This window comes from Aulonocara sp. 'chitande type north' Nkhata Bay, linkage group LG13 (genome assembly GCF_057382095.1).
Source record: "Aulonocara sp. 'chitande type north' Nkhata Bay isolate Kocher_YH1m ecotype deep benthic linkage group LG13, A_spYH_male_GT1.1, whole genome shotgun sequence".
Classification (NCBI taxonomy): Eukaryota; Metazoa; Chordata; class Actinopteri; order Cichliformes; family Cichlidae; genus Aulonocara; species Aulonocara sp. 'chitande type north' Nkhata Bay.
The window spans coordinates 20,229,963-20,257,719 of NC_141356.1; the positions used below are offsets into that span (position 1 = coordinate 20,229,963).

Consider the following 27,757-nt stretch of genomic DNA (forward strand, 5'->3'; position numbering starts at 1 on the left):
ATAGACATTTTTTGGTATTCTGACTAATAAGTCTTAACTAGATTACAAAATGTCCATTCAGCATGCTGCACTCATTTCTCAGAGAGATATAGATACTCACTGATCAAACCCTGATTGTTGAACACTTTAGGAATTGTTGCCTAAAGGAAAACTGACCTCTCATCTGGGGAGTCCACATGGAACGTCCTCTCGATGACCGTGGTCCACTGGAGGCAGCGTATGATGAAGGTGTTTGACTTCGGCCTCTCTGTCTTCATCAGCTGACATTCTAAAAAGAAAGAAAGAAAGAAAAGAAAAGAAAAGAAAAGAAAGAAAATGGGCACCCAGAGGAAAGTGATTTCTTCACTGTACAATGACTGCAATCACTTTGCACTCCAGAAAAACAAATAAGCAGAAACAAACTCAGATGAGGTCAGAGCACTTCTAACTCTACCAGAAATAAATTAAGATGTAGTGACTTCAGGTCAAAGTTACTTATGACTTATGACAAGTTAAAAATATGCACGTATAGCATGTCGGCCATTGGATTTGCCAGGGTATTTTTTTTCTACACTTGTGCCTAGGCAGTTGTTATTAGCAACATCTGTATTTTTCCCTTAAAGCCCTCTGCTGTTAAAAAGGCCTAGTCCTTGCCACAGTGACACTAGAATTCATTTAGCTAGAAAAAGAAGCCATGTAACAAATTACCCTTAACATTATCATTAAGAAAACATGCACTTTGTATTTTAATTTGTTGATTTAAAAAAAACGGCAACTTCAGCAACCAATGACTGTGCCAAGGGATATTATGTGGTGCACCACATACGCATCTGGTGACTATCAGAACAGACGCATTTCTATGAAAATAGGCAATACAGCAGTCCATTACTGCACAAAGCATACTACAGTACACAAAAGCAGAAACGTATACACACATAGCCAGATGGGGCTGTGAGCTTGCTGTGGGAAAGAATGCATCTTCATTGCCCCTTTGCAGTCTCTCTGGTTTTTGGAGACGAGAACTGATGTAAAAGAGCCTAATGAGTCACCTTTTGTCCTCTCGTCTCCCCCACTTGCTCTACATATGTGACCCTCCATCTCTCTCTCTCCTGTTTTCTCCTCCCCTTTGTCCTCTTTTTGTCTCCTGTCATTCTCCGCTCACCTTCTCTCCCTCGCTCATCTCTCCCTTCCCCTCCTTATAATGCTATCTGTTTAACTGTGGCACAGCACAGCATGTCATGGCTCTGCCTAAATATAGACAGGAAGGTTAATGACAAGACCACAGTGCTTCGATGTAAACACACACAAAACTACACACACAAAGAAGCTACAACCTGACTTGTGAATACAGCCTGCAGTGTTGCCTGAAAACAATGTTATGCTATGGTTGATGCCAAAAAACACTCACACCCACACACAGACAAACACACACATACACACACGTAAAAGTAAAGTTTGAATGAAATTGGGTTGTTTGCCACAGCAGGCAATTGTGAAAACTGTGTAGCAGTGTTAGTGTGTGTGCGCGCGCGCGCGCGCGAAAGGCTTGTATGTATGAGTCCCTCTGCAGGGAACAGGCCTGTACCATCTCTGTTCCATCTGACCACTTCTGTTGTTCACGCACGCAAACACACACGCACAACCACGCAAAAACAAACAAACACATACACGCACACAGTCACACACACACACACACCACCTGGCCTCCCAGCTTTGGGCAACAGATGTGGCAATGCCAGTGCTGTGCCAAGCAGCCAGGGCCGGATGTATGGCCTGGCTTGTCCTCCTCACAAACTCTTTCCTCTCCCCTTTTTCCTCCTTCTCCAGTCCTGTCTTCGTCTCCTCCTCCCTGTCTGTTCGGTGCTGATGATCCTCCTCTCTCCCAGTCCCTCCGTCCTTCTCTTCCTCCACCCTAATCATCCTTCCATCTCTGCCCTTCCCTGTTCTTCCTCTCTCCTCTGCCACCTCTGATCAGCTACCATCGCTCATTCCCCGTACTTGTCCTCCCTTCTGGACTCCTATCTTTCTTTCTCCACCTCCATTGTTCGATGTACCATTTTTTATCATTTTCTCTGAGGTATCAGCTTGTATTCTATCATACATCATATTTTCTGTTTTGGCTCTCGTCTCACACATATTCTCTGCCTCTCTGCAGATATTTCACATGCCCTGCAGGTGCCATTTGATTTAAAAGAATAAACATATTCGCCTCATTTATGTTATTTTGAAATCTGAGATATTGTGCAGCAATACAGTGTTAATTGGAAATAGATGCTAATAATTTTGGTGGCATCTGCATCAGGCCTTGTGCCAAGAGGGCAAACACCATCATAGTAACAATCAGATTATGTATAAACATGAACTAGAGTAAACAACTAGATAATACATACTCATTTATTCATTAACAGACAGCTGCTGTGTGTTACACTATATTTTTTATAAAACAACAAAATGATCTGGTTCATTTTGCAAAATTAAACAAGGTTATCTGCTCCTTTATCTCATTTCAGCTTGAATGGTAGTCCTTGTGGTACCCCCCCCAAAAAAATCAGGTTTACTGCCTCCACATGTGCCCTCAGGCAGTTCAAGATCCCTGCCTAGTTGCACAACTTACTTCTCGAGGACTTTTATTACACGCATTCTTTAATACTGACAGAGATATAACTGTCTTCTCAACCCGCCTCCCTCACTTGTAGACTGATGTTCACTTGGACAGATGGTAATGATTTTGTTTTCTTCCATTTCAGTCTTTCATTTTATCTGCTATAAGGCACTTTCAAACTTTACTATGAGCTGACTGATATCTTTAATCAACGTTACATGAAAAAGTATTTTACTGCATTTCCACTAAGCCCAGCTAAGTCCACTTTTATTCTCATTTCCCAGACTTAATGTCTTTAATCTATGTGTAGTATAAAGTGACCTTAACTTGAGAAAATTTGATATTTTTAAAAACAGAAAGGTGCCTCTTTAGTTAATAGAAACTCAGTTCTGTCCTATAAGCAGTTGGAGGCAATACTGATGGTTATTAAAAGTTCATCAAGTGCTGAGTTGTCCTAAAGCAAGACTGTGACTCAGTACCACCTGCAGAGATTCTTGATTGAACTGAAATGTTCCCTTCACAGATAAATTACAGGAGGTGTTACCATATCATTACTTAATTATGAGCCTCCAGAGAAGTATGCAGGGTACTTTGGTAATGTACGTAGAGGAAAGATGCAGGTTCCTGGCTACTAGTCTTCCCATATACCCTGCTTACAGTTTAACATTTCAATATCTTTAAGGTGCTGACATGATTGGTCAACTGAATGTTGAGTCAAACAAAAAGATGTAATCTGCAGCTGCATCCCTCTGACAGAAATCTGTGGATCATCATTTTCTCACTTGCCTTTAATGTTCCTGTCTGTATACAGTGTAAAAATTCATGTACACAAAATTTTAGAGCACAGTGTCAAGAGTCTATAATGGCATATGTTGTAGGTAACATACTTGCTACTGAGAAGTTATTTAAGGGGTAGGGCAGGTCGGCATCCTGAGGTTTCTCTTTGTAGCCGATGAAAGAGCCGTCTGTCTTCAGCAGGAAGTACCGCGGTCGCCAGTTCTTTATGTATTCACCTGAAAAGAAAGATGAACACAAAAAGAAAGAAAATGTAGGAGTTAAATATCTTCAATAAATACTTGGTGCACACACAGGTAAATTCAGATCAGATTCAGAGGAAAGAGTGATGCTGATGGAATAGTTCATTCAGGGGTTGTGATGATTACTATAATCATCATGATATATGGACAGTCGCATTAACTGCAACAATAATAATGCTAAGGATTTTAAATACAGACTTTATTCCCTGGACAGTTAGGAGCCTGTCTGCTGAACTCTCATCTGTCCAAAAGATGACACACACACACACACACACACACACACACACACACACACACACACACACACACACACACACACACACACACACACACTCTGCAGTGTTGCACAAACACACACTTACACACAGCATCTCTATGGCTCCCACAGCGCTTGCCAGATTCAGATCGGATTATCATGTAAAAAATGACAAAAACATGTTTACCAGCGCAGAACTCAAACTATCCATGCCAGAAACATCATCTGGCTGATACATGGGCAGGTGTTGAGGTGACGACCCCTCTACCAAATACTCACACGCGGACACACAACGCACACAAATCTACAAAAACCACTGGTCACTAGAAGACAAGAAAGAAGAGACAGATCAGATGAGACAAGATTACATCAGATAAGATTGCGTATCGAGAATAACCCTTCCTAGACTGCAGAGACAAATATAAACATCTGCTGAGCAGCTGGTGGCAGAGTTTTACCCAACTGGCTGGCACAGACTGACGCAAAGGTGGCACCACAGCTTTATCAGATGACCCGCTGCAGGATTACATGAGTGTCAAGCACTTCCACACCACAGAGGCGGATAACACTTACTGGAAAACAGCATGGATACACACATGGATTAAAGTGCACACGTGTGCAGATTCACACAAAGTTGGACGAGTAGAATGAGTGCACATACAGGGTGAGATGGAAGCTGTGTAAACGTCTCAGTTTGTCATTTTAAGCAGCTGAAACCTCAGCCCCTTTAAATAAACTAGCCAATGTTTGACATGTGCATACTTCGCACACTTTTAACACACCTTTTCCACATAATATGTGCAGAAATGCTCACAGCTGACATACAAAGCTCAGTAACAGTTTTGATCACCTTGTTTCAGCTAATTCGCTGGGAGAAGAGAACACGGAGAGCTTATATATGTGTGTGTGTTCTATTTGCGACATCCATTTAAAGCGGAAATGACAGCAGGCCGTGCTCGTTAACACATCGCAGAAAAACACCTGCTCCACTGAAGGAACCATGCGACTGCGGGCCCTGCCGGTACCTCTGGGCGCTGATGGTGGTAGAGGTGCATGTGTGTATTTGTGTGTGTGTGCGTGTGTGTGGCGCAGAGGGGAGTGATTGCAACTGATCTGAACCACCACACACAGACAGACAGACACATAAAATGTTTGTGGGTGCCAGTGCGTCATCAGGGCTACCAAATCACACCTCTCCTCTCCTCTTCTCTCCTAGTCTCTATTTTTCTCTTTTTCACAAATCCACCCACTCTCTCCTCCTTTCCTATTTCCTTCTCCTGTTCTTTCAGAAACAAAGCATATTCTTTGGATCACTTGCTACTGATAAACAGAGTGCTGCAAGAGGGGCTGAATGGGAGGGGTGGAGAGAGGCATAAGGAAGATGAAAGAAAAAATATTAAAGAAAGCATTCCAAAAAATATGGGGGGAGAGGGGGGTAGATTATAAACAAGCAAAAAAAAACCCAGAATCTCTCATTATTCTGACCAAACAATAATAGATAATCGGGCATAAAAAAAGATAATAAATATTTAATGAGGTTCACAGTTAATCAATTCAGCATTTTGTTATACTGTGGGTTTTGGTTCCCTGAAGCAGGAATGAATGTTTCTTTCATTGCTACTTTGTGAATAAATGTAAGTGGAAAATCACTAGACTTTCTAAACAACGTGTGCTTTATAAAGTCCAGAAAAAATTATCTAAGGCAATAAAAGCCCTGTGATAAATACTGAAGGTTATAATGTTCAGTGCTTGTGGAGACCGTGTCTGGAAAACATTATGATGAGATATTCTCTTCTGTAGCTAAGATAAGCTCCTTTAGATTTGCATCAGAGAAAGTGTATTAATGCTCTATTTATTGAAAGTTTAATTGCGAGGTTAGATATCTTTATGATATTTTATGATTTAATCATTAGATATTAATCAGTAGACAGAAGTTAATGATTAATGATTGAAAAAAACTTAAAGTGAAACTAAGTAACTTAAAAGTGGATTAAGAAAGAGATGGATGGACTTTGAAAAGATGAAGATGAAGTAAAAATTAAACTAAATACAGATGTTCAGTGTTTTTAGAGATTGAAGATGTCATGATCCATCTTTATGGAAGCCAGAACGAGCCCACCCAAAGGTCCAATCCAATTGGATAGCTTTGCACAGTGTAAAAACTGAAGGAGGGTTTAGGATATCTATTTTTCAATGAAATGCACAGGAGCACCAATGCCAGGATTACTATACAGAAGAGAAAATGTCAGGAAAATTGTGTTTTTCATATAATGTATGTACAATATTTTGCAGGTGTCCTATTGGCCCGGCCATCCTGATAGTACTGCAGGCAGTGTAAAATCATCTGTGGTCCACAGCATAAAATGTTTGCAATAAAAACTAAACTCTACAGTACTACTGAAAATATTTAGTCCCTCTGTGCACATTTAGTATGTAATGTTGTTTTATTGCTGAAGCTAACCTAATGCAACCTTGTAGTAATGTTACTAAACTACTCAGCAAGCCTCCCAAGATTTCTGTATCAATAAAATATAATGCTCATATTTTAGATAAACCATTGTGTCAGTGATCTAAAAATACATTTTATTGGAGAGGTTTACGATTAAGTAAACAGGGTAATCATTTTTGGTTTTCATACCATGACATCTTAATATGGGTATCAAGAATCAAAATGACATTCCTACACATCACACAAACTGAGTTTGGCAGTGCACATGTAAATTATTATTGTGCTACTGTGTTCAGCTCTTATAGATATGCATCAGACATTAAAAATGAATGAATATAAGATCTATGGTGGAAAGTTGACAGAAATTAGCAGTTTTGGAGGTTTATCCATTCCAGCTGTGAGCTCAGAAAGGAATGAAAATGGAAACTGATCATCTGGAAAAAAGAAACTCTGCTTAACTTCAAACTGGATTGAAAAAGAGATGGATTGACTGTCAAAATGGATGAAGATAAAGAGAAAGTTAAACTGATAAAACTATTATAAACTGGCAGCGACGGCTGGCCTGCCGGTCCAAGTCCAGTCATTTCTATGAGTCAGTTTCTAGATGAGGTGTCCAACCAATGGAAGCCTGTGGTTGGCCACTTCATCCCTCAGCTGTCCAGTACAACTGAAAACATTTAAGCGATCCTTCTGGCCAGGCCTAGACAGCGTGTACGTGAGTGTGTGAGTCTGTGAGTGTGTTTTTCTGTGTGTACATGTCCACTGGGGGGCGGGGGAGGGGGCAGCCAGGGGTGGCACAGACGGAGAGAGAGGAGATGGACAGTTGTCCGCACACGCCGTTCCAAACAAACACAAGCACACGCGCATGCACATACACGCACACACAGACTAAAACAATTCTGCTCTGACCGATCCAATTCTCTGTATGATCCAATGCTGTTCTGTCAAGCTATCCCGTCTTGGCCCTGCCTGTAATGAGTCCAGCGAGCTCTCCCACTCTGGACAGCTTGTCTGGGGAGCCACATGTCTCTAGCTTGGACTGCTGGAGAAAACAGAACAGCCGGTCTCCTTCCCACACCATCTCTCTCGGACTCCTCACTTCAGTTTCATTTAGTTTTCTGCACAACTTTACTTTTCCCTTAAGGCCAATTAGTAAATACTACAGTACACAGTGCTTAAAACAACAGGAGTCTCTTGTTTCTTGTTAGAACGACAGGGTATCAGTAAAACAGGAGAACGTGGGAGATCTGAAGGATCGAAGGAACAGAAGATGTTTAGGAGAATAGGATACACCATTCTGAAGTGTATTCAAATTGCTTCAAAAAGACGACAAAATATAGACTTCAGCAGGAGATGTAAAGTGCTCTTTTCCATATAATTAGAAATGAGAGGTTGCATATTCATACATTCCTCTCTATTCAGTTTTCTGTAACTATTAGGAAAATATTAAATAAAAGTGTAACGCTGACTCACAAAGGTCAACATGACATAAAAATCAAGCTAGACTTTTTTAAAGTAATTTTTCCGACTTATAGGAGAAATAAATCTCGTTGGCACCTCCTCCAATTGCAGCTTGTGGATTTAGCAGAAAGAAGCAGAGATGAATCAGCTGTGACTGTGTCCGTTCCAAGCTTTCTGATTGGACAATTACAACAATGCGCTCGCTAACTGTCACTCAATTAGCGGACTGATTAACTATTCATTTCGGGGCGGAGGAAAAAAGAGGAGAGAATCAGTGAGGGAAATGCAGAGAGAATAAATGGGGAGACAGGTACAAATGACGAGGCTGAAATTCAGCCAGCAAAACAGGAATGAGACACACAAACTTGCACAAACTTCTTTAGTTTCTCCCCATCTCTTTGTTTCGCACTGACTCCTTAAGGACATCGGTATACCTCTGCTCTCCTGATTTAACCACATTTTAGCTGAGAACACGACAGACGAAAATCAGGAAAAGCTTTGATGACAATTAAATAAATAAGTCCATAACTATGTGAGCTCACCAGCCATTTGTTAATCAACCCAAACAGGGATTTAATTTAATGCTTTGGCCGAGGCTAGAGCTGATATGCAGATGGTGCAGAGACGGGGCTGTGTGACTGGCACTCTGGGAGCTGGAGAGGTGGTGGGTGGTGGTGTATAGAGGTAGGGAGAGGCGGGGATGAGGGTGGAGGGAAATTTCTGCCACGTTCCAGCACATACACAGCAGCTCACCAGCAGAAAGAAAAACGTCTGGCCACATAACACCACACACTCACTTCCATATAACAGGGTTTTCTTGCAATCAGATTTACTGCTGTTTTGTATTTCTTTAAATTCGTTTTTTCATGTATTTTATGCCTTGAATGTTTGCTTTCAATCCTAGTTAGTTTGTTAGTTTCCAGAGCAGATTTAGTTGAGCTTTTATTAGTCTTTTTATTTATTATTGTGACATTCCAGTTACTCAACATCTGCACCAGGACAATCTGCTGACAAAATGTGACCATAACAGCAAAGGCTAAAAATTAAAACTAAAGAATTTTCTCTGCATTTTTATTTTATTTTAGTTTTATCTATTATTTCTTTTAGTAAATCTTTTTTTTCCACATTTTTTTTAAAAAAAAAATTGATTTAGTGTTTAATAACATTGGTTGTAACAAAAAAAACAAAAGCAAATATGGTAACTGCTTTCCAACTGTCTTGGCTATTTTTGGTCATTTTATTAATCAGACTTCATTTACTAAACATGGATGTGAAAGGACGTGCATTAAAGCAAAAAATTATCATGTTTAAAAAGCATTGAAAAACCAAAATATTATGCAGTTGAGCTATAGTAGGTGGGCAGGAATTACTGTTTTTTAGGGGTTTAACGAACCATTGTGAAACAAAAGCAGAACACAGTCAAACTGGTAGGTGGGCTTTTAGCTGACCTCTTTATTGACAAAAGTCAACATACATCACAAGACATTGTGTGAAGGAGTTTTAATTTGCAAATCTAAAGCAGGTACAAAAGGCATTAACAGATCGTGTGGAGGACGAAGAGGTACACCTAACTGGTTTCTGATGTTAGGAAAGGTAACAGTGTAGTGACTGCACAGAGAGCACGGAGAATACGGCGAACTGGGAGAACTGTGCTGAAAGATGCTTCAATATGACTATATCTTTCTGAGAGTTTGTCCAGTATATGCAGCTGCACAAGACATTTACTGTCAGTCTCACTGGTTCAAAAGAGTGCAAAATTTTAGCATTATCTGGAGAGTCTACTCCATCAGCCATGTGAGCATTTATTAGGAAATATCTCTATGCGTGACCTCAACCCCAGCAATTCTAACTCCAGTCTGCTCAGACTTCTTAAGGCGAGTCCAGACTCTTCAAAGCCAATCTACTTAGTGTGCATTAGTCTCATTACCACATTACCAGCGTGTGCATGACTGCTTTAAATACAGTGAGAGCATAAAACTTATGCTACGTGCTCCCTGTAAAACTGAGATGGCATTTTTCCTGCTTGTGCTGTGTTTAAGCATTTAGTGCTAGAGTAATTGTAGAAGCTTATAGCGCTGTCTGTGGGGCGTTACTACACGGAGCCACAACAGTGTAATGATGAAGAGGATGTCATGGTGAAGAGTGAGGGGAAAACACTGAGCAAGATACTGAGTGAGAGTGAGACAAGGCTCAGTGTGTGTGTGGTTGAAGCTATGACAGTGACAGAAAGCTGGGACAGGGCAGGGCAGCCACAGGGTGACCAGATTGAGTGTAAACCCATGGGAGTATGTCCATCCCTTGGGGGCCAAGGAGATTTTACCCAGCCAGCTGCACACAGCCAGAGCCTCCTGGTAAGCTGTGCTGGGTGCACTTAGACACACACTCACACATGCATGCAGCATGCACTGGTGCCCCTCTGCTCCCTCAGCTGGTACAGAAGGAGGTACACTCATGGACTCATGCACACACACATACACACTGGCAGCATACACATTCAATTGCAATACAAGGAATACAACATCTCTTTTGGGGAAACATTACTACAGAATTGAACCTTTTTTTTTTCCTCGATTTATTTCTTCTGCTTAAAAAAATACAATTCTTCTCTTTTTATGATATCCTCTCCTGCAGTACCACTACAGTCCAGTAGATGGTGGTGGCTCCCTGAAGCATGGTGGCCACTGCTGCTGTGCTGGAAAGTGACTGACAAACATGGTTCAGCCAAGATGCCGCTCATTCTAATCCCCCTAAGAGCACAGTTGTGAATGTGTGTGCTAGTGTGTGTGTGTGTGTGTGTGTGTGTGTGTGTGTGTGTGTGTGTGTGTGTGTGTGTGTGTGTGTGAACAGTATATATATAAGATGGCAGTTCCGTGTTTGTATGTCAATTGATGTCAGTTTGACCATTTCTCCAGTTCAGTCAGCTTCAATATGATATACATTTTAACGTCATAAGAAAAAAAGTGTCATATCATGATATCATTGCTATAGCAACAACATTTACATTCCCTAATGCACGAAACAATGAGACCAGTCCAGACATGTCCGACAGCCAGAGCCGCATGTCGCCCTCCAACGATAGTGGTAAAGGTGGAAACAACAAACTTGTTTTACCACAACCAAAACAAAATGCACACATCATACAATTCAACCAGGCTAGGAAGTAGGGCTGCCACAAACGATTATTTTGATAGTCGACTAGTCACCGATTATTTTGGCGATTAGTCGACTAATCAGATCATCATCCATTGGACGTAAAACGTACAGCTTATTGCACCAGCAGCATCTGCTCTTATATAACTATCATTAGCTTACAGCTTTAAGTGTTTAAGGTCTGTGCTAACTAAAAATAAAGACAGGATGATAGTTTATTAAATTTTAATGAAATTTGCAGATTGTTTCGGTGAAGTTTAATAAACTCCTTGCTATCTAAACTATAACAGCATCTCACACTTCTGATAATCAGCTGTCTGCTTGACGTTTATTCAGCTGTGTAAAAACTATAACTTTAATCTCAGCCAAACTGATTTACTCAGGAACAAATAAAATACTAAAAAAAAAAAAAAAAAAAAAAAAAAAAAGGCAAAACAATAACATTTTTAAGTTATCTAAGTGACTTATATATCACGTTTAACCTGAGGAGCGAAAGACGGTGGTGGGTTTGAAAACTATTTGCCGGGAGTCCGGTGCTCTCACGGCTCTAGTTAGCCTTGCCCCCGGCTAGCTATCGAGCTAGTGGGTAACAGACGTCTCCGAAAACGTCGGAGCGCTTTTGAAAATATGTGGTGTCTTGATAAACTGAGCAGATATTTGAGGTTTACACAGCTACATTCTCGCCTGAAAATATGTTAAACGTTTATTTTGTGACCCAGAAAGAATAATAAGAGTAATATTAAAACGAACTAGCTGCCGCCATTGTTGGAAACTGAGCTGGGCCGCGCTATGAATTCTGGGACACAGCTTCTTCTTCTTCGGGGTTTAACGGCAGCTGGCATCCTTGTACATGCAGTGCTGCCATCTTCTGTTTCAGTCCGTTATTACACTCTTAAATCCTGCTACTTATTTCTGCGTCTTTTGGATCTTACAAAGCTTCAAACGACGCGTCGACTATTAAATCAGTCGTCGACGATTTTGATAGTCGACGTAATCGTGACTAGTCGACTAATCGTGGCAGCCCTACTAGGAAGGCACGCAAGGAGATAAGCAGCAGGTGATGTATGGCCCAAAAGTAAACAAATATTCAATGGCTAGAGCACATGCTAGTTAGACTCCATATAACAGGAAAACGGGAACAGCAAACAGTGGATGGAAATTACTGATGTGGTTAAATATTGTGCGGCCAAGTATATGGTGCCAACTCGTATGACAAAAAAGGAGTGCTTTAAGAGGCACCCAGGCTAAAACATCCCAAGCAGAAAATATTTTTGAATTTTAGTTTTATTATGTGACCGCATTGTGTAGGGTCTGTCACCCACCCCTACAGCAAATCTTTGCTTTGTAAAAGACAGAGAACAGATATGTAACGCACACAAAAATGCCCACAGAAGCTTATGAACTTTAGAATGTGTGAGGGGTTTTCTGACTTAATGGTGACATCCAAAGTGTTTTGCGATTCCCCATCTGTCCAGCTTTATGTTCTATGCTCTTCTGTTTTCAGAAATCAGTCCTGTGACGAGGTATTATTAGGGGCATGAGACACACCTGGGCCCAGAATGACCTCCTGTCCAGTAAATGAAGCCTGGTTCAGTACAAATTCTTCTCCTTACACATTACAGAGGCTTCTTTTTACAGTTTCAGCTACAAATAAAATACATCTTTACTTGAACCTGACTGGTGCTGACCTTTAGGGACTGGAGTACATAAAAAAATTAACTCATTTGACAGCAATTTACATTAACCTACCCATCAGATTTAATTGCTTATTAACTGAAGGTGCCAAAATCCAAGCCCACTTTAACCCCTGCTCTCAAGATATTCTCGAGGCATTAAATTAATGTATGCCAATTACTGCAACTTGTGATAATGATATTTAAAGTTGATAACAGAAAAAACTCATGCTAAATTTTTTTTAAAGTAATTTAAATGCATTTTTCCGTCCTTAAAACTTTACGTGACTCAAAGGTAAGTTAAATTTGAAATTTCTATCCATCCATCCATCCATTCGCTTCCGCTTATCCTTTTCAGGGTCGCGGGGGGCGCTGGAGCCTATCCCAGCTGTCATAGGGCGAGAGGCGGGGTACACCCTGGACAGGTCGCCAGTCTGTCGCAGTGTTGGTGTATTTCTATCCAAATACACCAATTTACTTTGAGGGGCTGTAAGTCAGAAAACTGTCATAGTTTGAAGGTACAAAACAAAAACAAACAAGTTAATACTAATATATCTGCAATAGGCCAACATCAGCCAAAAGCAGGAAATCAATACATAAGATGACCATTTTTTATTTATCAGAAAAATATACTATTTTTTGCAGACTTTCCCTAAAATTGTTACATTTTTTAAAATTCGTAGTTTGTTTGTCAATGTATAAGTAAGATTTAGATATGCAAGATATGCAAATATTGACGCTGATAGAATCATTAACCGGACAATCCAGGTTTAAATCTGTAAATTCTGTCAACAATATTCAAAACAGCTCAGTCAGATGGTCTGCCCCGCCAAAATACATTTTTATATATAACCATCCACCCCCACACGCACAACTACCCAGGCAGCATGTCACTGAAAACACGAAGACTGATGTGTTTGTATGTCTTCTCGCACATCAAGAAGGTAAAAATACAATCTGAGCTAACCAGAAAAAAAATCCTTTGCATTCAAACACCCGATAACATTAGGAATGACATGCTGCCTGTGTTCAGAAAGAGGTGGATCCAATGAGATTAGGAAAGGCACACACACAGCCAATAAGCAGGCTAATCATATTGTACTGATTGTTGGTATATTGCTCCTCTTTTTCTCTCCTTGAGGCATTGTGTGTTAGCACCCTGGATTTCTTTATTTTTGTATGACTGGCAATTACATTTAATGCAGTAATTAAATGCTGTATAGATATTTCTCATTTGCTTTTAATATAAATATAATTTAAATCTTTAGCAGGTCTAAATATATTTTTAAATTGTTTCAAAAAAGGCAATTTACTTCCCTCAACTATTACTTTCAGTTAGTTCATGCCTGAGAGGCCCTGTTTACAAATGAAAATCATCATAACAACACCAAAGTTATCAGTGGTTTCCTGATGACTAGTCTGGTTCTGCTGCAATACACTAATGTCCCTTCTTGACATTTCTCTGTTTATCTGGTTAAATGTTGAAAATGATGAAGCGGTTTAAGGTTTTAAAAAGCTAAGTTACAAAGATTTTACTTGTTAGTCTGGAGCAAAAGGAGGAACAAGCCAAGTCAACTTTACTTACAGAGCATTTTAAAAACAGCTAGCACTGACCAAAGTGCTGAACATAAAATATGAAAAAATGTAAATATGAATACTAAAAATAAAAATACAATAATAGTAAACAAAAAAACAATACCAGTATGGGCTCACAATTTTACAACGGGTTGCATTCCCCCCATTCAGTATTTGCTATATTCATACTGTGCATTAACACTTAGAAGTGCATAGCTTTGAGGGTCCCCATTTAAATCTGACATTCATATTCAAATTATTATCCTGTTTCTTTGCCTCATTGGATATAAAACTATCCAATCAGGGGAACAAAGTAACACAACTGGACCAATCATTCAGTGAGAATAGCTTGCCATCAGAAATAGAAGGGGAGGGTCAGGAGATAGACACAGCTGTCTAACTATTGCCCACAACAGACTCAAGGGGGGTGTGGATGTGCGTGTGTGTGTGCGTGTGTGCGTGTGGTGGTGAAGCCCAACCCTGTCCAGTTAAGCAGTGGTGAACAGGTGCAAAGCTTTGTGCATGGATGTGTGTGTGTGTAAATCACCATTATTCCAGAGTGGCTGGCCCTGTATTATTAATTCAGAAATACTGGGCTGGGGCTAAGGGCGGCAGCTGGCATTATGTGTGCATGTGAGTGTTTGTGTGGCCAACATAAGACCCCCTCCCTGATCATTTGTGAAGCCCCTATACTCTTCTAGATCAACAGAGAAGCACTGTGCCGTTTGTCTCCTTGAATGCCTGTAAACTTTATACACACCACCACACATACACACTACTCTGCAACCACAAATACACACTCATGCACGCATACACACTAGAGCACAATAGCTCAGCCCCACAGGCAAGAGTAAACAATCAAGTACTATACCCCAAGTATTGTCAAGAGCACCCCCTCCCCTGCACCAGTACTGCCCCCAACACACACCAGCCCAGCCGCGCCTCATTCAAAGGGTCCATTCATGTGCTGCACTGAAGGGCCGACAGTAAGTGCTCTCCACCTCACTAACTGCTGCTCTCTGCTCTCCTCTCCGTCCTGCCTGTTTACCTGTCTGTCTCTCCACCTGCCTTAGTGTGTGCCCATCTGTCTATTACGGTGAATTCACTGTGGGCATATTTAGCACAGCTCATTCACACACTTTTTATTATTTTCTCACTAAACTTTGTTCTTGCAACTCAGAAATTGCGATGCCAACAAATAACCAGAGAAAAGAGACTTTATTTAGTTTTTTATGTGATGAAGTACATAAGTAATATAGTTGTTTACATCTGAATTCAAGGATAATGGACATAGAGGGATGTGACAGACTGCAGTTCATAAAGCTTTTAAAATGTAACACTTATTCAATTCCCCTCACAATTACTCACTCCTCGTCGTCTGAACGAAAATCATATTTGTTTTGGTTCACCTGCAACTAAAACTTCCCGATGTCTCATAAAGACACCACAACTCAGTTCAATAAAAGACTTGAGCGTAAGCCTTAAAAAAATATTTTCAGGGTCTTGTGGAAACAGTGGCGCCCCAGTTGTGCCCACAACAAGAGACTTGTGCTTTCACAGGTAAGGGTGAAAGCAAAGTAAAGCTGTCTATAATTCTGTTAGAGACAAAAAGCACAAGACCTCAGATACCAGAATGAGCTTCCATTGGTAGGGGCTCACCCTAAATTCTGCTCATGACAATGGCAAGAATAAACTAGGCGTCTAGTTTTGGTTGGACATGGTTTGGGCATCTCCAACCAGATGTAGACCCCTAGGCAGGCCAAGGATGCTGAAGAAATTACTTCACCTCTGCATTCCCATCCTCGGGAGGTCTGGGCATCTCTTAGACTGCTGCCCCCATGACTCAACCTGGTTGATCAATGAATGGATGCCTGGATGGATGGATTGCTTATTTAAAATTTGGCAGTGTAAATTCAGGAAGTATTACAGACTTTGGGGAAACGAATCACAGTGTGATTGCAATTAGTGACCGCTTGCCTGTCTGTAACACCTTGAGGTGGCAGACAGTATATCACTTTAACTACAGCAAACACTTTTCTCTCTGTCCCTGGGAGCTGGTGCTTGTCATTTTGTAACGCCTTTCTGTCTAAGAGGCTGTTTTTGACAACTTGTCCACCTCAGCTGGCCAGCATCAGGCACTTAGGCCTCTCACACAGTTAAAAAGAAACAAAGATGGCTATATGTGTGTCATCTATACTGTAATCAGTTTTAGCCAATTACTAATGAAAATTAATCCTTTAATTTTCATTTAACTCAAAACATTCATATTAAGTATTAAATCTGCTACTTGCACTTCCTGAAAATTACAAACAAGATTAAAAAATACATATGCCAGACTAAAATCAAACCAAAGTTTTCACACGCAGTTATGTTAAAATTCATTCACTACAATGGGGAAAAGTTCCCAGTCAGTAACAGCTAACTACTGTAATTGCAAAAGAAAAAGCTTCCAAACAAGTGATCAATCAAAAAGTGAAGGCAACAAATCATTATATATGTCACTCTCCTAACAGTAAAGAGGAAATGATAGATGACTTAAGTATAGAAAAACTCCAATATACAGACAAAGAACACCAGCTAACAAGCAGTACGATTTATCTGACTTTAAAATATTTCTTGAGGTTTATAGTTGCACCAACTTGTTCAACTGTTTGCTCTCCGTGTCAAATGGCTCATCTGTTTCTCCACAGAGTATTTCACCAACAAAGACATACGCCCAGTGAAACAAAACGTTGGTGAAGGGAGATAAAATCGCATTTTTGGTTAAATACTTAAGAATATTTGTGAACTTGCCAGTCTAGTCCTGCAAACTACTTAATAAGCAGGCAATGTCCCAGGCCTATTCCAGCTCAAAATATTTTGTGGAAACACTCAAACCACGGAGCAATATCTGAATATGGCAGATGTTCGTCATCTTTTCTTCTCAGTTCTCCCCCTCCACCTCCTCTCATACAGCAGTCTGCTGTTGAACCTCATGTTCCAGCCGCTATGCTGTGAGACATCTGCACCTCACTCACTGTTTCTTTCTTTCCTTTCTGTCTCATCTTTCCTGTCTATGCAAACACACACACACACACACACACACACACACACACACACACACTTCTTTGCTTGATGACAGATGGCAAGTCAACAATTGTACAGCGTCACTCTCTCAAAACACAGACACACACACCACATGTACACACAAACACAGAAACAAAAACCACCTCCTTGTCCTCCTGTCCCTTTGTGTCCAATCCCTTGTCAAATGCCTTGATTTGTTTCTTACAGCTGAGAGTATGCATTAGTCTGTGTGTGTGTGTGTGTGTGTTTCTTTACCTTGGTATATTAAGCAGTAGTTTAATGAGAGCATGGTGAAGAGCGGGTCCCAGCCAGTGGACCATATGGGGGCCATTTAGCCCCCTCAGAACATTGAGCCAAGCCTTGCTGACATGATTACCACTGCTGTCCACTGCTCTACACTAGTGTCAGATTGGGAATGGGGAATTTTATCATGGACAGCTAATTAATGACTGGAGATTGGCAACCATAGATGGAGGAGTCTGAGGGAGGATGAAAAAATGTTGTCACTGTTTGGTGTCGTCTTCTTCTGTTTTTAGTCAGGCCAAATAACCAAGATTCTGTGAAACATGTGTATACCAATAAGAAAAATGCATGCAAACAAACATGTACACGTGCAGTAAAAAAAAAAAACATGGTCACATTTTATGCATTTTCTCTGGTCTGCATGCACTGTACACCTTTATACCTTTATTAATGCATGTATTTATTCATGTGTGACATTTTCAGCGTGTCTGTGTGGCACAGCAGGCTGAAGCTAGTGGCTCTGTTAATCCCGTCAGGGACAGATTACAGGTGGGAAGTTATAAATAGACTGACTGACCCTTTAACCATGATCACTGTAACATCAACATGCAGCTCAACTATTAAGTCACCAACCCAATAGCCATCAGTCAGATTCAGAAATGCTGAATAAAAATTTTAAAAAGGGGCTCCAATAACCACAAAAACCTCTTTCCTGGCTTCTGTAACAGACGATGCTCTGTGGAGCTCATGCTCGGACTTAAAAATGAGGCAACAAAGAGCTCTGTGCTACAAATTGAAGAGAAATGCATCAAGGATGCTGTCCAGTTGCTTTGAGCAAACAGATGTACACCACTGTCGACCATTTTGGTTCTGCTAAAAACACCTTTGTTGTGTTATACACCTGATTTATTCTTGCTGCACCCAAATCAACTGCAACATCCATTTTTCCCCAAACAGGGGATAAAGCATTTCTTAATTCATCCTTATCTTATTTGAAACTTCAGCATGTGAAAAAAAAAATCATACAAGAATAAAATCATCACAGAGAAAAAACTGGGCACCAAAAACAGTTTCTAGGGAAATTTTCAGCATGGACATACTAAATAACATACACACACTGTTACTGGAGCAGTAATCATTTTGTCAGCTGTGGTAAGCAACAGCCTGGCTAGTGTCGTCCTGTTGTCAGTGTGAAAAGCAGTTCTAAGACATACGATCAGACTGTGCTGTTCTATTATTTAAAAAGGCACAAACAGACAGTATATCTGATTATCTGTAGTACTCGATACTGGAGAGAAAAACTAGTTTGAAATGGAGCTGTACAAGGTCTCATTACAGGGTTTTATTAAATACAGTAGACTATTATTTTTCAGAAGTTTTAATATCATATCAAGCTATGGATTAAAATTTTGTCAAAACTGGAAAAGAAAAAAAAAAGGCCACATAAAAAGCCAAAACAGTCTCACTCTGGGGTAATACTTCTGTCAGCTACTGTAACACTTACATTAGCTGCTAGCGACTAGGAACTAATCTGTTGGCCCAAATCAGCCAAACCAACCCCCACTGTAACCTGCCTTCTCTAATCAACCCAAAGCCTGCTCCCACCAGCTCTCAATAACCTCAAGATGTTAAACCACACACTACCCTATTAGTCTAATCTGTGTTAGCACATTTAAACATAGATTCTGGTTTCCACTTAAACTCAAATTGCTTTGTCAAGTGAGGACAGTGCAGCTGCTGTCAACAGATCTTATTAAACTAAAGACACATCTCCAGGCTCCCTTTGGAACAAGGGAAAATACTTGTGGAGGAACCTGAGGCGTGTAGGAAATCTAGGATACATAAAGGTTTTTTCCCTTAAAAAAACATTGTCTGGGCTAAATTTGAAAAACGAAGCAAGCATTGGCAACAATATTCAACAATAGCCTTACTGGTGCAAGTGGCATAAACCATGTTGTTAAAGAAATCCATCATATAACATCTGTTAGTTGTTGGATTTGTGTTGCGTGACCATGAAAATGTCTAACAAGCTTGAGTCACATTCTTATATATACACAGTAGCACCTTTTATATAAATGAATTATTAATTTATATATGTATTAAATTCTAACATTGATAACAAACTGTATAATTTGTTTAATTATTAGCAGCAGATGACAGACAATATGTTTAGCTGAGGGTGCTTCTGATCACACTTATTACTAATCAAGTGAAAGGAGTGATAATGTATAGCATGTAAGCAGGGTGCATTAAGCAAAATTTGGATTCTGACAATGATTTTCAGAGTAGTGATAAATACTAACTAACAATAACCTTGTGAAGTGTACATGTGTGGATATATGTGCATCCACCCACAGTGTGATCAAATGTTTGAGGTCAGCATATTGATGATCCTGAGCTGCAAACTAATCCCATTATTCAACCTCTCCTCCTTTACTCCCCGCTCACTTCCTCTGTCCAAGCTGTTCATCTGCAGTGATCAGCACTCCATTCATTGATTCACTCATTCATTTATCCAAGACTGCCTAACTCTACATTAATTCATTCACACACCCATCCATTACTCCAGGAGTGTCCTTGTGCATGGCTTTTATAGGGATGCTTCAGCCGATCTTACTGAGCTGACAGTTATATTGCTTCAGGCCATTGAGCTCACAACTCGCAAAATTTATCCGTGGTTATGCTGAGGCAGTGTAACGCTAACACAGACATAATCCAAAAACCAAAAAACATATATTCCAGCTAAACACAAAGTTATCTGTGTATGTTATCCATCTACATTTTGTGTCCACACGTGCTAGCTGCAGGTCTTTTTAGTTCACAAGTTGGCTTCCTCTGTTCCATATTGGCTCTACCTGTCACAAACTGTCTCTCTGCTGTTCGTCTGTAGGCTCTGCAGACTAGTCTGTCTGCACTGTGCTGTCAGTCTGTCTGACTGCCTGGCTGTCTGCCATTCTCTGCAGTGTAGAGTGAGTCATTCTCAGGACAATGGAGACAGTTTGTAAAGCCACACTGGAGCGTACACTTCCTCCGGATGTGCAAGAGGATGCCATTCATAACAAAGCCTTCACTGTCTGTGTGTCTACTATTGGCCTGTAGAATAAGTTTGAGAAAAAGAGGGGATGAATAATGGTACATGGAAATGAGAGAGAAGAGAAGAGAAGAGAAGAGAAGAGAAGAGAAGAGAAGAGAAGAGAAGAGAAGAGAAGAGAAGAGAAGAGAAGAGAAGAGAAGAGAAGAGAAGAGAGAAGGCGACACAGCAGATAGTAGCAGAGGCAGCAGCGGCTGGTGATTGATATCAGAGATCTGGCACTGCCACCTGATCCAGCCAGCCTCCCTCCAGCATCACTGAACTCACTGAACTCACTGAGCCAAGATGGCTGCCTCACTGCACTGCACCCAATGAACCCCACAGCAGCCCAATGTATACAGTATAGCACGTACAGTTCCCAGAGGGATTAATTTTAAGAGACTGTACAAGAGGAAAGAGTGCAGAAAGGACAGGTGTGCTGTTCCTTATTGCAGCTCAGTGTCTCATAAGAGAGTGGTGAGATGCAGACAGGTTGCGTGAAAAGCCTAATGTGAAACTGCACAAGGACGAGTATGTACAACATCCCCTTGATTCTATCAACAAAGAATTATTGATCCTGACCACTTCATAGCACGTCTGTAACAAGACACACTCCACTTTGACATAGTTTAGAGATCAGTAGCTTTGAGGAAAGCCACTTCACTGGGGACAGATAAATGGATTTTCATAAAGAGACACATTGAATATCTAATGCAGCTACTTCCTGGGTTCCGTATTATGTCATTTCCAAACAAACGATGGAAAGATACAGGCAACGTGAGCAGCATGAGCAGAGCTAAAGATACAAATGAAGTTATGAAGAACAAACATTTTTGTGAATGTGTAGGATGCTGCAATGTAATTTAATTGCTGCAATGTAATTCAATTCCTTTTATAATATAATATCATAACCAATACACAATCGAGACCATATGTCCGAGCCTGTAGCCTCGTTTGACCTCTTGATTTTTCCCTCCATTATGCAGTCAAAGAAATCAATAATTTCCACTATAAAATTATTGAACTCAGAGAGGAAGAACAAAGAGAAGTGTTCCTTCCTGTGGTGATGATTCATATATTATTAAGATGACTGCATTCGAGAAAACATGGATGTGTATTTGTAGTATAATTTCTAGTTTCTTACAGCTTATGGGAATAGAAGTGATATGCAAAGAGGTATTTGAACTGAACTAGCCTGATGCCCTTTTTATATTTTTAATTCCTAGCAGAAATACAAGATTTATACTTTTAAATGAAGCTGAGTGAAATTTAAAGAAGGAAACATATTGTTTGCAAAAATTGCAGCATATATTTGCAGTATATTGTGTTTCCCTTCTGACTTCAACAGTAAGTTTTCATAGCATTTTCTTTAAACATTTTTTTCTAAATGCATCTATATTCTTTAAGTTTCATGTAAAAATAAATCTAAGTTGTTTGAAAAAAAAACCTGTATCGCTCCTCTATCTCTTGGGAGATAAATAATGATCAAACAAGTCTGCAAGAAGCCTAACTCTACTTTGATATAGTTTTGAGATTATTAGCTTTACGGAAGAGCACTTCACATGGGACAAAGTGTCAAAGAAAAGACAATGCTTTTCACCCTGTCCTCTCTCCTCCAGTGTTTCTCCTCCCTCCTAGCCATCTGTTGTGCTGACTGCTGTGTGGGTTGATGCTGATGGAGGTAACATTATCCACAACTACTGTGTGACCTCTGTGGCCTCATATAGGTTGTCAGAAAGTAAAGTCCCAGCTTTGGCAGAAAAGAAGACAGGTATACTTCAAGATTTAGATATTAAAGCTAAACTAAAACAGCTCTGTTAGGCATTTAAATATTGATTGTTACCCACAGATAATCAACACAATACAGTGTCCTTCCAAGGTTACACTTGCACCTATTTTCAGAAATTAATAATTTATTTAAATATTTTTAAAATTTATAGTTGTTTTAATTCCATAATGATTTTGGTTTACTTTTCCATCTGTTCCTTTTATGACGCATTGTGTAGCAGCTTACGGGATTAATCCACTGTTTTTTTACTTCCATTGATAAAGACATAATGCAGCCAAATGCACTCCCCACTCTGATTCAATGAAAGGAGGAAGGAAATCATCATTGTGGTAGTGAGCGAGTAAGCATTCAAAGGCTCGGTCATCTAAGGACATGGTGCACTCTGTTTTTGTAGAGGTAAAGCTCTTGATGCTTATCTCTGGGTTGCAAGATTACAAAGATAATTCATCTTAACTTTGCGTAACTTTATGCTTTTATTACATTTACATTTCATTACGCTTTATTTTATGCGATCTCTTGTGCATTTCTTTCATGTCTTATGGATCTTTTACTCAGTGTTTATGAAACACTTTGTATTTCAAATTGGTCTCATTGTTTGAAGTAGAAAGGCAATACGGAAAGTAAGGATGCATCCTGAAGCTCTGATATAGTTACAGTACAGGTTAAAAAGGTTGACTGAGGTTGGTGCAGTTGGGCATACATATACAGATATAAGCTACAGAAATAAGTGTATACAGACACCAACTTGTCAAATAAACTCACAGGTACACATAGTCCCTTCGAAGTCCATGAGCAAGAAGTCATGACCGTCACTGATATTTTGAAGGGTAAATGCTTTCTCCTAATCAATCATTTCTAATTTATAAGCAGAGGAAAGAGTAGCATAAAACAATAAATAAAAATCAGACATTTCTTATCATAGTTGTCTTTTAGCTAATCTGGTTAAATTAAAAGAAGACAAAACTGTCCGTTTTATTTATCCAATGGACATACATATCTACAACTTTAGAACAGTTATATCATCAGCAAACGTACAAACAACAGTCTTTATAAAGCTCTTTTATATCTGAACCAAGCCTGAGCTATCAGCAATCAGACCAAATAAAACAACAACCAAAATATTCAACCAACCTGCTTATTATTAAAAGAAAATTTCTGTACGCAAGCAGAGTTTTTCCAACTAATTAACATCAAGTTGTTTTTGATAGCAAGATTTTACCATATTGGAACTACATACTTAACAGCTGCTGTAGACCTGAACTGAGAGAATAAAATTAAACTAAAATGATCAATTACAAGATTACCAAAAATACAACCTGAATTATGGAATACACAAACAAGACTGAATTAGTAACAGGAAGACAAACACATCAGTACTCATCTAAGCAGAAACTATACACAAACCCAGCAGTTATTTAGGTATTGCTCTCATACTGACTAGAACAAAAACAGGAAAACTGTTTTTACAATTTTTTTAACTAGAGGTTTTCAAAGGCACTTAAGAGCCTCATTCCTTTATACAGAGAGATTCTAAAACTCCAGAGGTTCAGTGTTTTAGTCTCTGTGTCTATTGTCACTGTCACTCAGTTCAAAACAAAAAGACGTTAGAAGAGTTAGAAAGTACAGGCTCTTCCAGACAGTGAGAGCACAACTGAATGCAATCATATTAGCACAAAGTTTTGTGTATGTGGAAGTTTAACTTTCTGCATTGGCCTATCTTGCCATTTTATTTCAGCATAAAGCTGTTTAATGACTAAGACTGCAGTGTCTGCTGTATCACGACCTGGACAGTGAGTCAGCACCCTGACCTTGCTTCACTCCACACACAAACACAGAGAAAGATTTAGCATATGATGCAGACAAACATTCATATTCCTGACACAAACAAACACCCCTTCTTTCCTCCCTAACCTCTATCTCTCTCTCCCTCTCACTGCAAGCACTAGTATTGCTGCGTCGTGACTGGGGGCGATGTGTTCCTCTTAATATGCACAGACGACTGTCTGAGAATCATACTGGCATGTTGGCGTATATTGACAACGATTTGCCCCTCTTTTTTACTACCGTAATACAGATTGTTTTTGAGTGTCTGACACAGTGAGAGAGCGATAATCCAGTCCATGTAGTAGGAGCAGCATATACTCCTGCTGTGCTGTAGGCTGAGCCTACAATACCCAGAAACCTGCTGTCTGTTATGTACCCATGTCACTTCCTGTTCAAGAGTTTCTGTTACACATTCCTAAAACAGCATCACAGTCAAGAGGATGCTGCTCATTGGCCTAAAAGACTGGAAATCCCCTTGTTCTACCCCTGAAGCACTCCTTCTAAAAGACATTCACATACACTTAGTCGTATCCCTCAGGCAGACACACGACCCCATGAAATTGTGGTTTAGGAGAAAAACAAAAAAAAAGTCCTGAAGTGTCTACCAGTCAGTGATGCATTCATCACAGAGCTACTCTATAGCACTTTCTTGGCCAATTCTGCCCAGTCTGGCCTTGCTACAAATGCCTTCTTTTGTGTTGTGACTACCACTGAGTGAGCATAAGCTGTGAATGTTTGAGGACAGGGAAGTACTATTTTTTGCCACATGTTCTTCAGCTATTGCAAAATTTTCCCATTTCTCATTCATTTTGCTATAAACAGGATGTGCTGTCAGTGAACCCCCCCACCACACACACACACACACCCTGACTCCACCCCAACTATCCCCTCAACCCCACATCATATGACTCCCAATGACACCACGCTATGAACTTAAAACTTCTGTTTTCAATAACACCGCAGAGAGACAGAACTAACTGGATTTCAGACAAGCAGAGACACTGGCATAAAAAAAAACAACAAAAAAAACAAAACAGAAAAAGAACACTACACACTAGCCCAGTAGATGTTGTTAAGTGCACACATATATACACTTGTGCATACAAATTTAAGCACATACCCATGCACAGTCCTTTCAGTCACAACTTGAGAGGGGCATATAGTGGCTTAGCAAACACAGCCAGGCAAGCTTATAATATACAAAGACACACACACTCATGTACAGTCTCATACTACATAATCAGACATCCATGTTATCACTCATACACAGACACACACACAATCGCAACACTCACATCCTCCCACCAGCACATGTGGAAAGGCACAGCCAGGCCCTCAGTCTAGACAAGAGGCAGAGGAAAAGAAGAAGAGAGGAGGCAGAAGCACAGGGGAGGGGTGTAGAAGAAGAAGAGAGGTACTGGATGTACTTACCCCGTTTCTGGAGCCATCCCTCTCTAACGATGGTGACATCGCTCATGGTTCCTTCACGCCGAGTCTGATGCCGCTGCACGCCTGCTCCACTGAGAGAGAGAGAGGGAGGAGGGGAGGAGAGGAGAGGAGGAGAGAAAGAGAGGGAGAGGAGGAGGAGAGGAGAGGAGGGGGGCCGGCTCTCCCAGCCTCCGCGTCACTCTCCCTCCCTTCCTTTCCCGTTCACCCTCTCGTTCGCGCAGCCTCTCTCTGAGACACACACACACAAACACGCGGTGTGTATGTATATTGTACGTGTGTGTCGACTTGCTTCCTGTTGTGGCTTATCTCCTCAGCTCCCTCCCTACTTCTTCTCCTTCTTCTTCTTCTCCCCCTCCTCCTCCACCTCCTCCTCTCTCGTTCCCTCTCCAGACCTTCCTCCTCACCAGCAGTGACTCAGCCTGTAAGGAAGTGAAAGGAGAGAAAAATAATAATACAGAAAAAAGTAGAGATGGGTTTATTTTTCTTCCTCTCTTGCTGGTCCCCTCTTCCTCTCATAAGTCCTTTTCTGACAAGACAAACAACTAGTTATTGGGAGGGCTGCTTCCTCTCCTTCTCTCTCCACCCAATCATACACCCAGTTCCTCTTTTTATCCACGCAACACTCTCTCTGATAAACAAGATGAATTATTACAGAACTGTCAATGAAGCCAAAAAAAAAAAAAACCTGACACTGACTGCCAAACCAAAATCCCAGAGCTAAAGAACTCATTCATTCACATATCTGTCCTGGTTAGCAGGTTGTGCACCATACATAAGCCAATCTAGCGCTCTGCCTTCAATGTATTTCTGTATATCAAATAATTTTTTTCAATGTGTGTGTGTGTGGGTATGTGTGGGCTGATTTGAACGTATGTGGGAGGGTGAGAGAGCTTCTCAGGACTGTGGAGTAGGGCTTGGTTATAAATAGCAACAACGGCAGTTAGGGATGCTCTCACGCTCCCTTTCTCTCTGCAAATCTCTGCACCTCTCTGTCGTCTCACTCCTGCTCTCCCTCCCCTCTCTTTGTCTCTCTGCATAGCTGCTGCGTTCACCTCAGATGCACCCTACTACACTGTATTACAAAACCCCGCAACGACACTACGCTGCTCAGCTTGAATGAAGATCAGCACCACGGGAGCTAGGCTAGTAGTCAATGCTATCTAGCTGGAAATCAGTATTCAGATCAGCTACTGTCTGCAATGCTGCAGACACTTGTGGGGTCTGCAGCGTCAGAGCGAATGCTGGAATAGACCCACAGATGCGCACACACCCTAGTAGGTGACACAGGGATTTTTCTTTTCTTTCTTTTTTTTAATACATTTTGAAGCAGCAGAGTCGTGACTAGTCAGCGAGCAAATGAACAAATGCAGACTAGTTCATCACATTTAGGTTTGTTGGTAATCAAAGCTCAGAGATTCATTTAATCAACAGGAGGATATCTACTTTCACATTTCAAACATGTCATATGTCTCAAATGTCAAAATGATAACTTTTTGTTCAACACTTTGGATTTAAGAAATTATAGCACCTGTTTTATGCCGTTATTTTGTTTAATTATTGAAAACAATCAATAATGTACATTTTTGCACCTTTGATAATACCTGAAAATGACCTTGGATTTGAGGATGTTTAATATTTTACCATCCAAATACAATGTAATTAGGTATGTGAGCAACTAATCAATCAACTAATCAACTATACAATTAAACTGGAGTTTCTAGTCAGCATATTCACATTTTATACAGGTACATCACCAGCCAACTGTTGGTTTTAAGATTTTAGGCAGCCACCTACGATGGCTACTGTCCTGCCCTGAAGTTGTAAATATCACATCATGGTTCTGCACTACTTTGATCTAAATCAGTAAGAGGCTGTGCCAGAGCAAAATGGCAAAGACCACTCAACCGTGTTCTGCAAAGGTGCACGGATGCTAACCTGTAAGAAAGTAGGGTGCTTACGCTAACACAGTAAACATCGGCCACTTTAGTGTCGAATTGCCACATATTTCAGCAAACTTAGAAATAAGATTTGATTATCTGATTATAAAGAAATACATTTTTGTTTTCAAACAACTTAAATGCACATAAAGTGTGTGTGCTCTCTTATTTTTAGACTAGTTAAATAGTCAATTTTT

At 40.3% G+C, this 27,757-nt stretch overlaps 1 protein-coding gene across 8 annotated transcripts in view; it reads right to left on the bottom strand.

The window, feature by feature from the left end:
* akt3a (AKT serine/threonine kinase 3a) overlaps positions 1-27,757 on the bottom strand; it is a 61,395-nt gene that overhangs the window by 26,693 nt on the left and 6,945 nt on the right. For all 8 annotated transcript variants that reach the window (XR_015124426.1, XR_015124428.1, XR_015124427.1 and 5 more), the window contains 3 exons: positions 25,606-26,042; positions 3,469-3,594; positions 157-268 (listed from right to left, as the gene is read on the bottom strand). Coding sequence is in view for 3 of the 8 variants with exons in the window: in XM_086259091.1 (XP_086115217.1) it covers positions 157-268; positions 3,469-3,594; positions 25,606-25,651 (284 nt within the window). In the remaining 5 variants the exon portion in view is untranslated. The remainder of the gene's footprint in view (positions 1-156; positions 269-3,468; positions 3,595-25,605; positions 26,043-27,757) is intronic.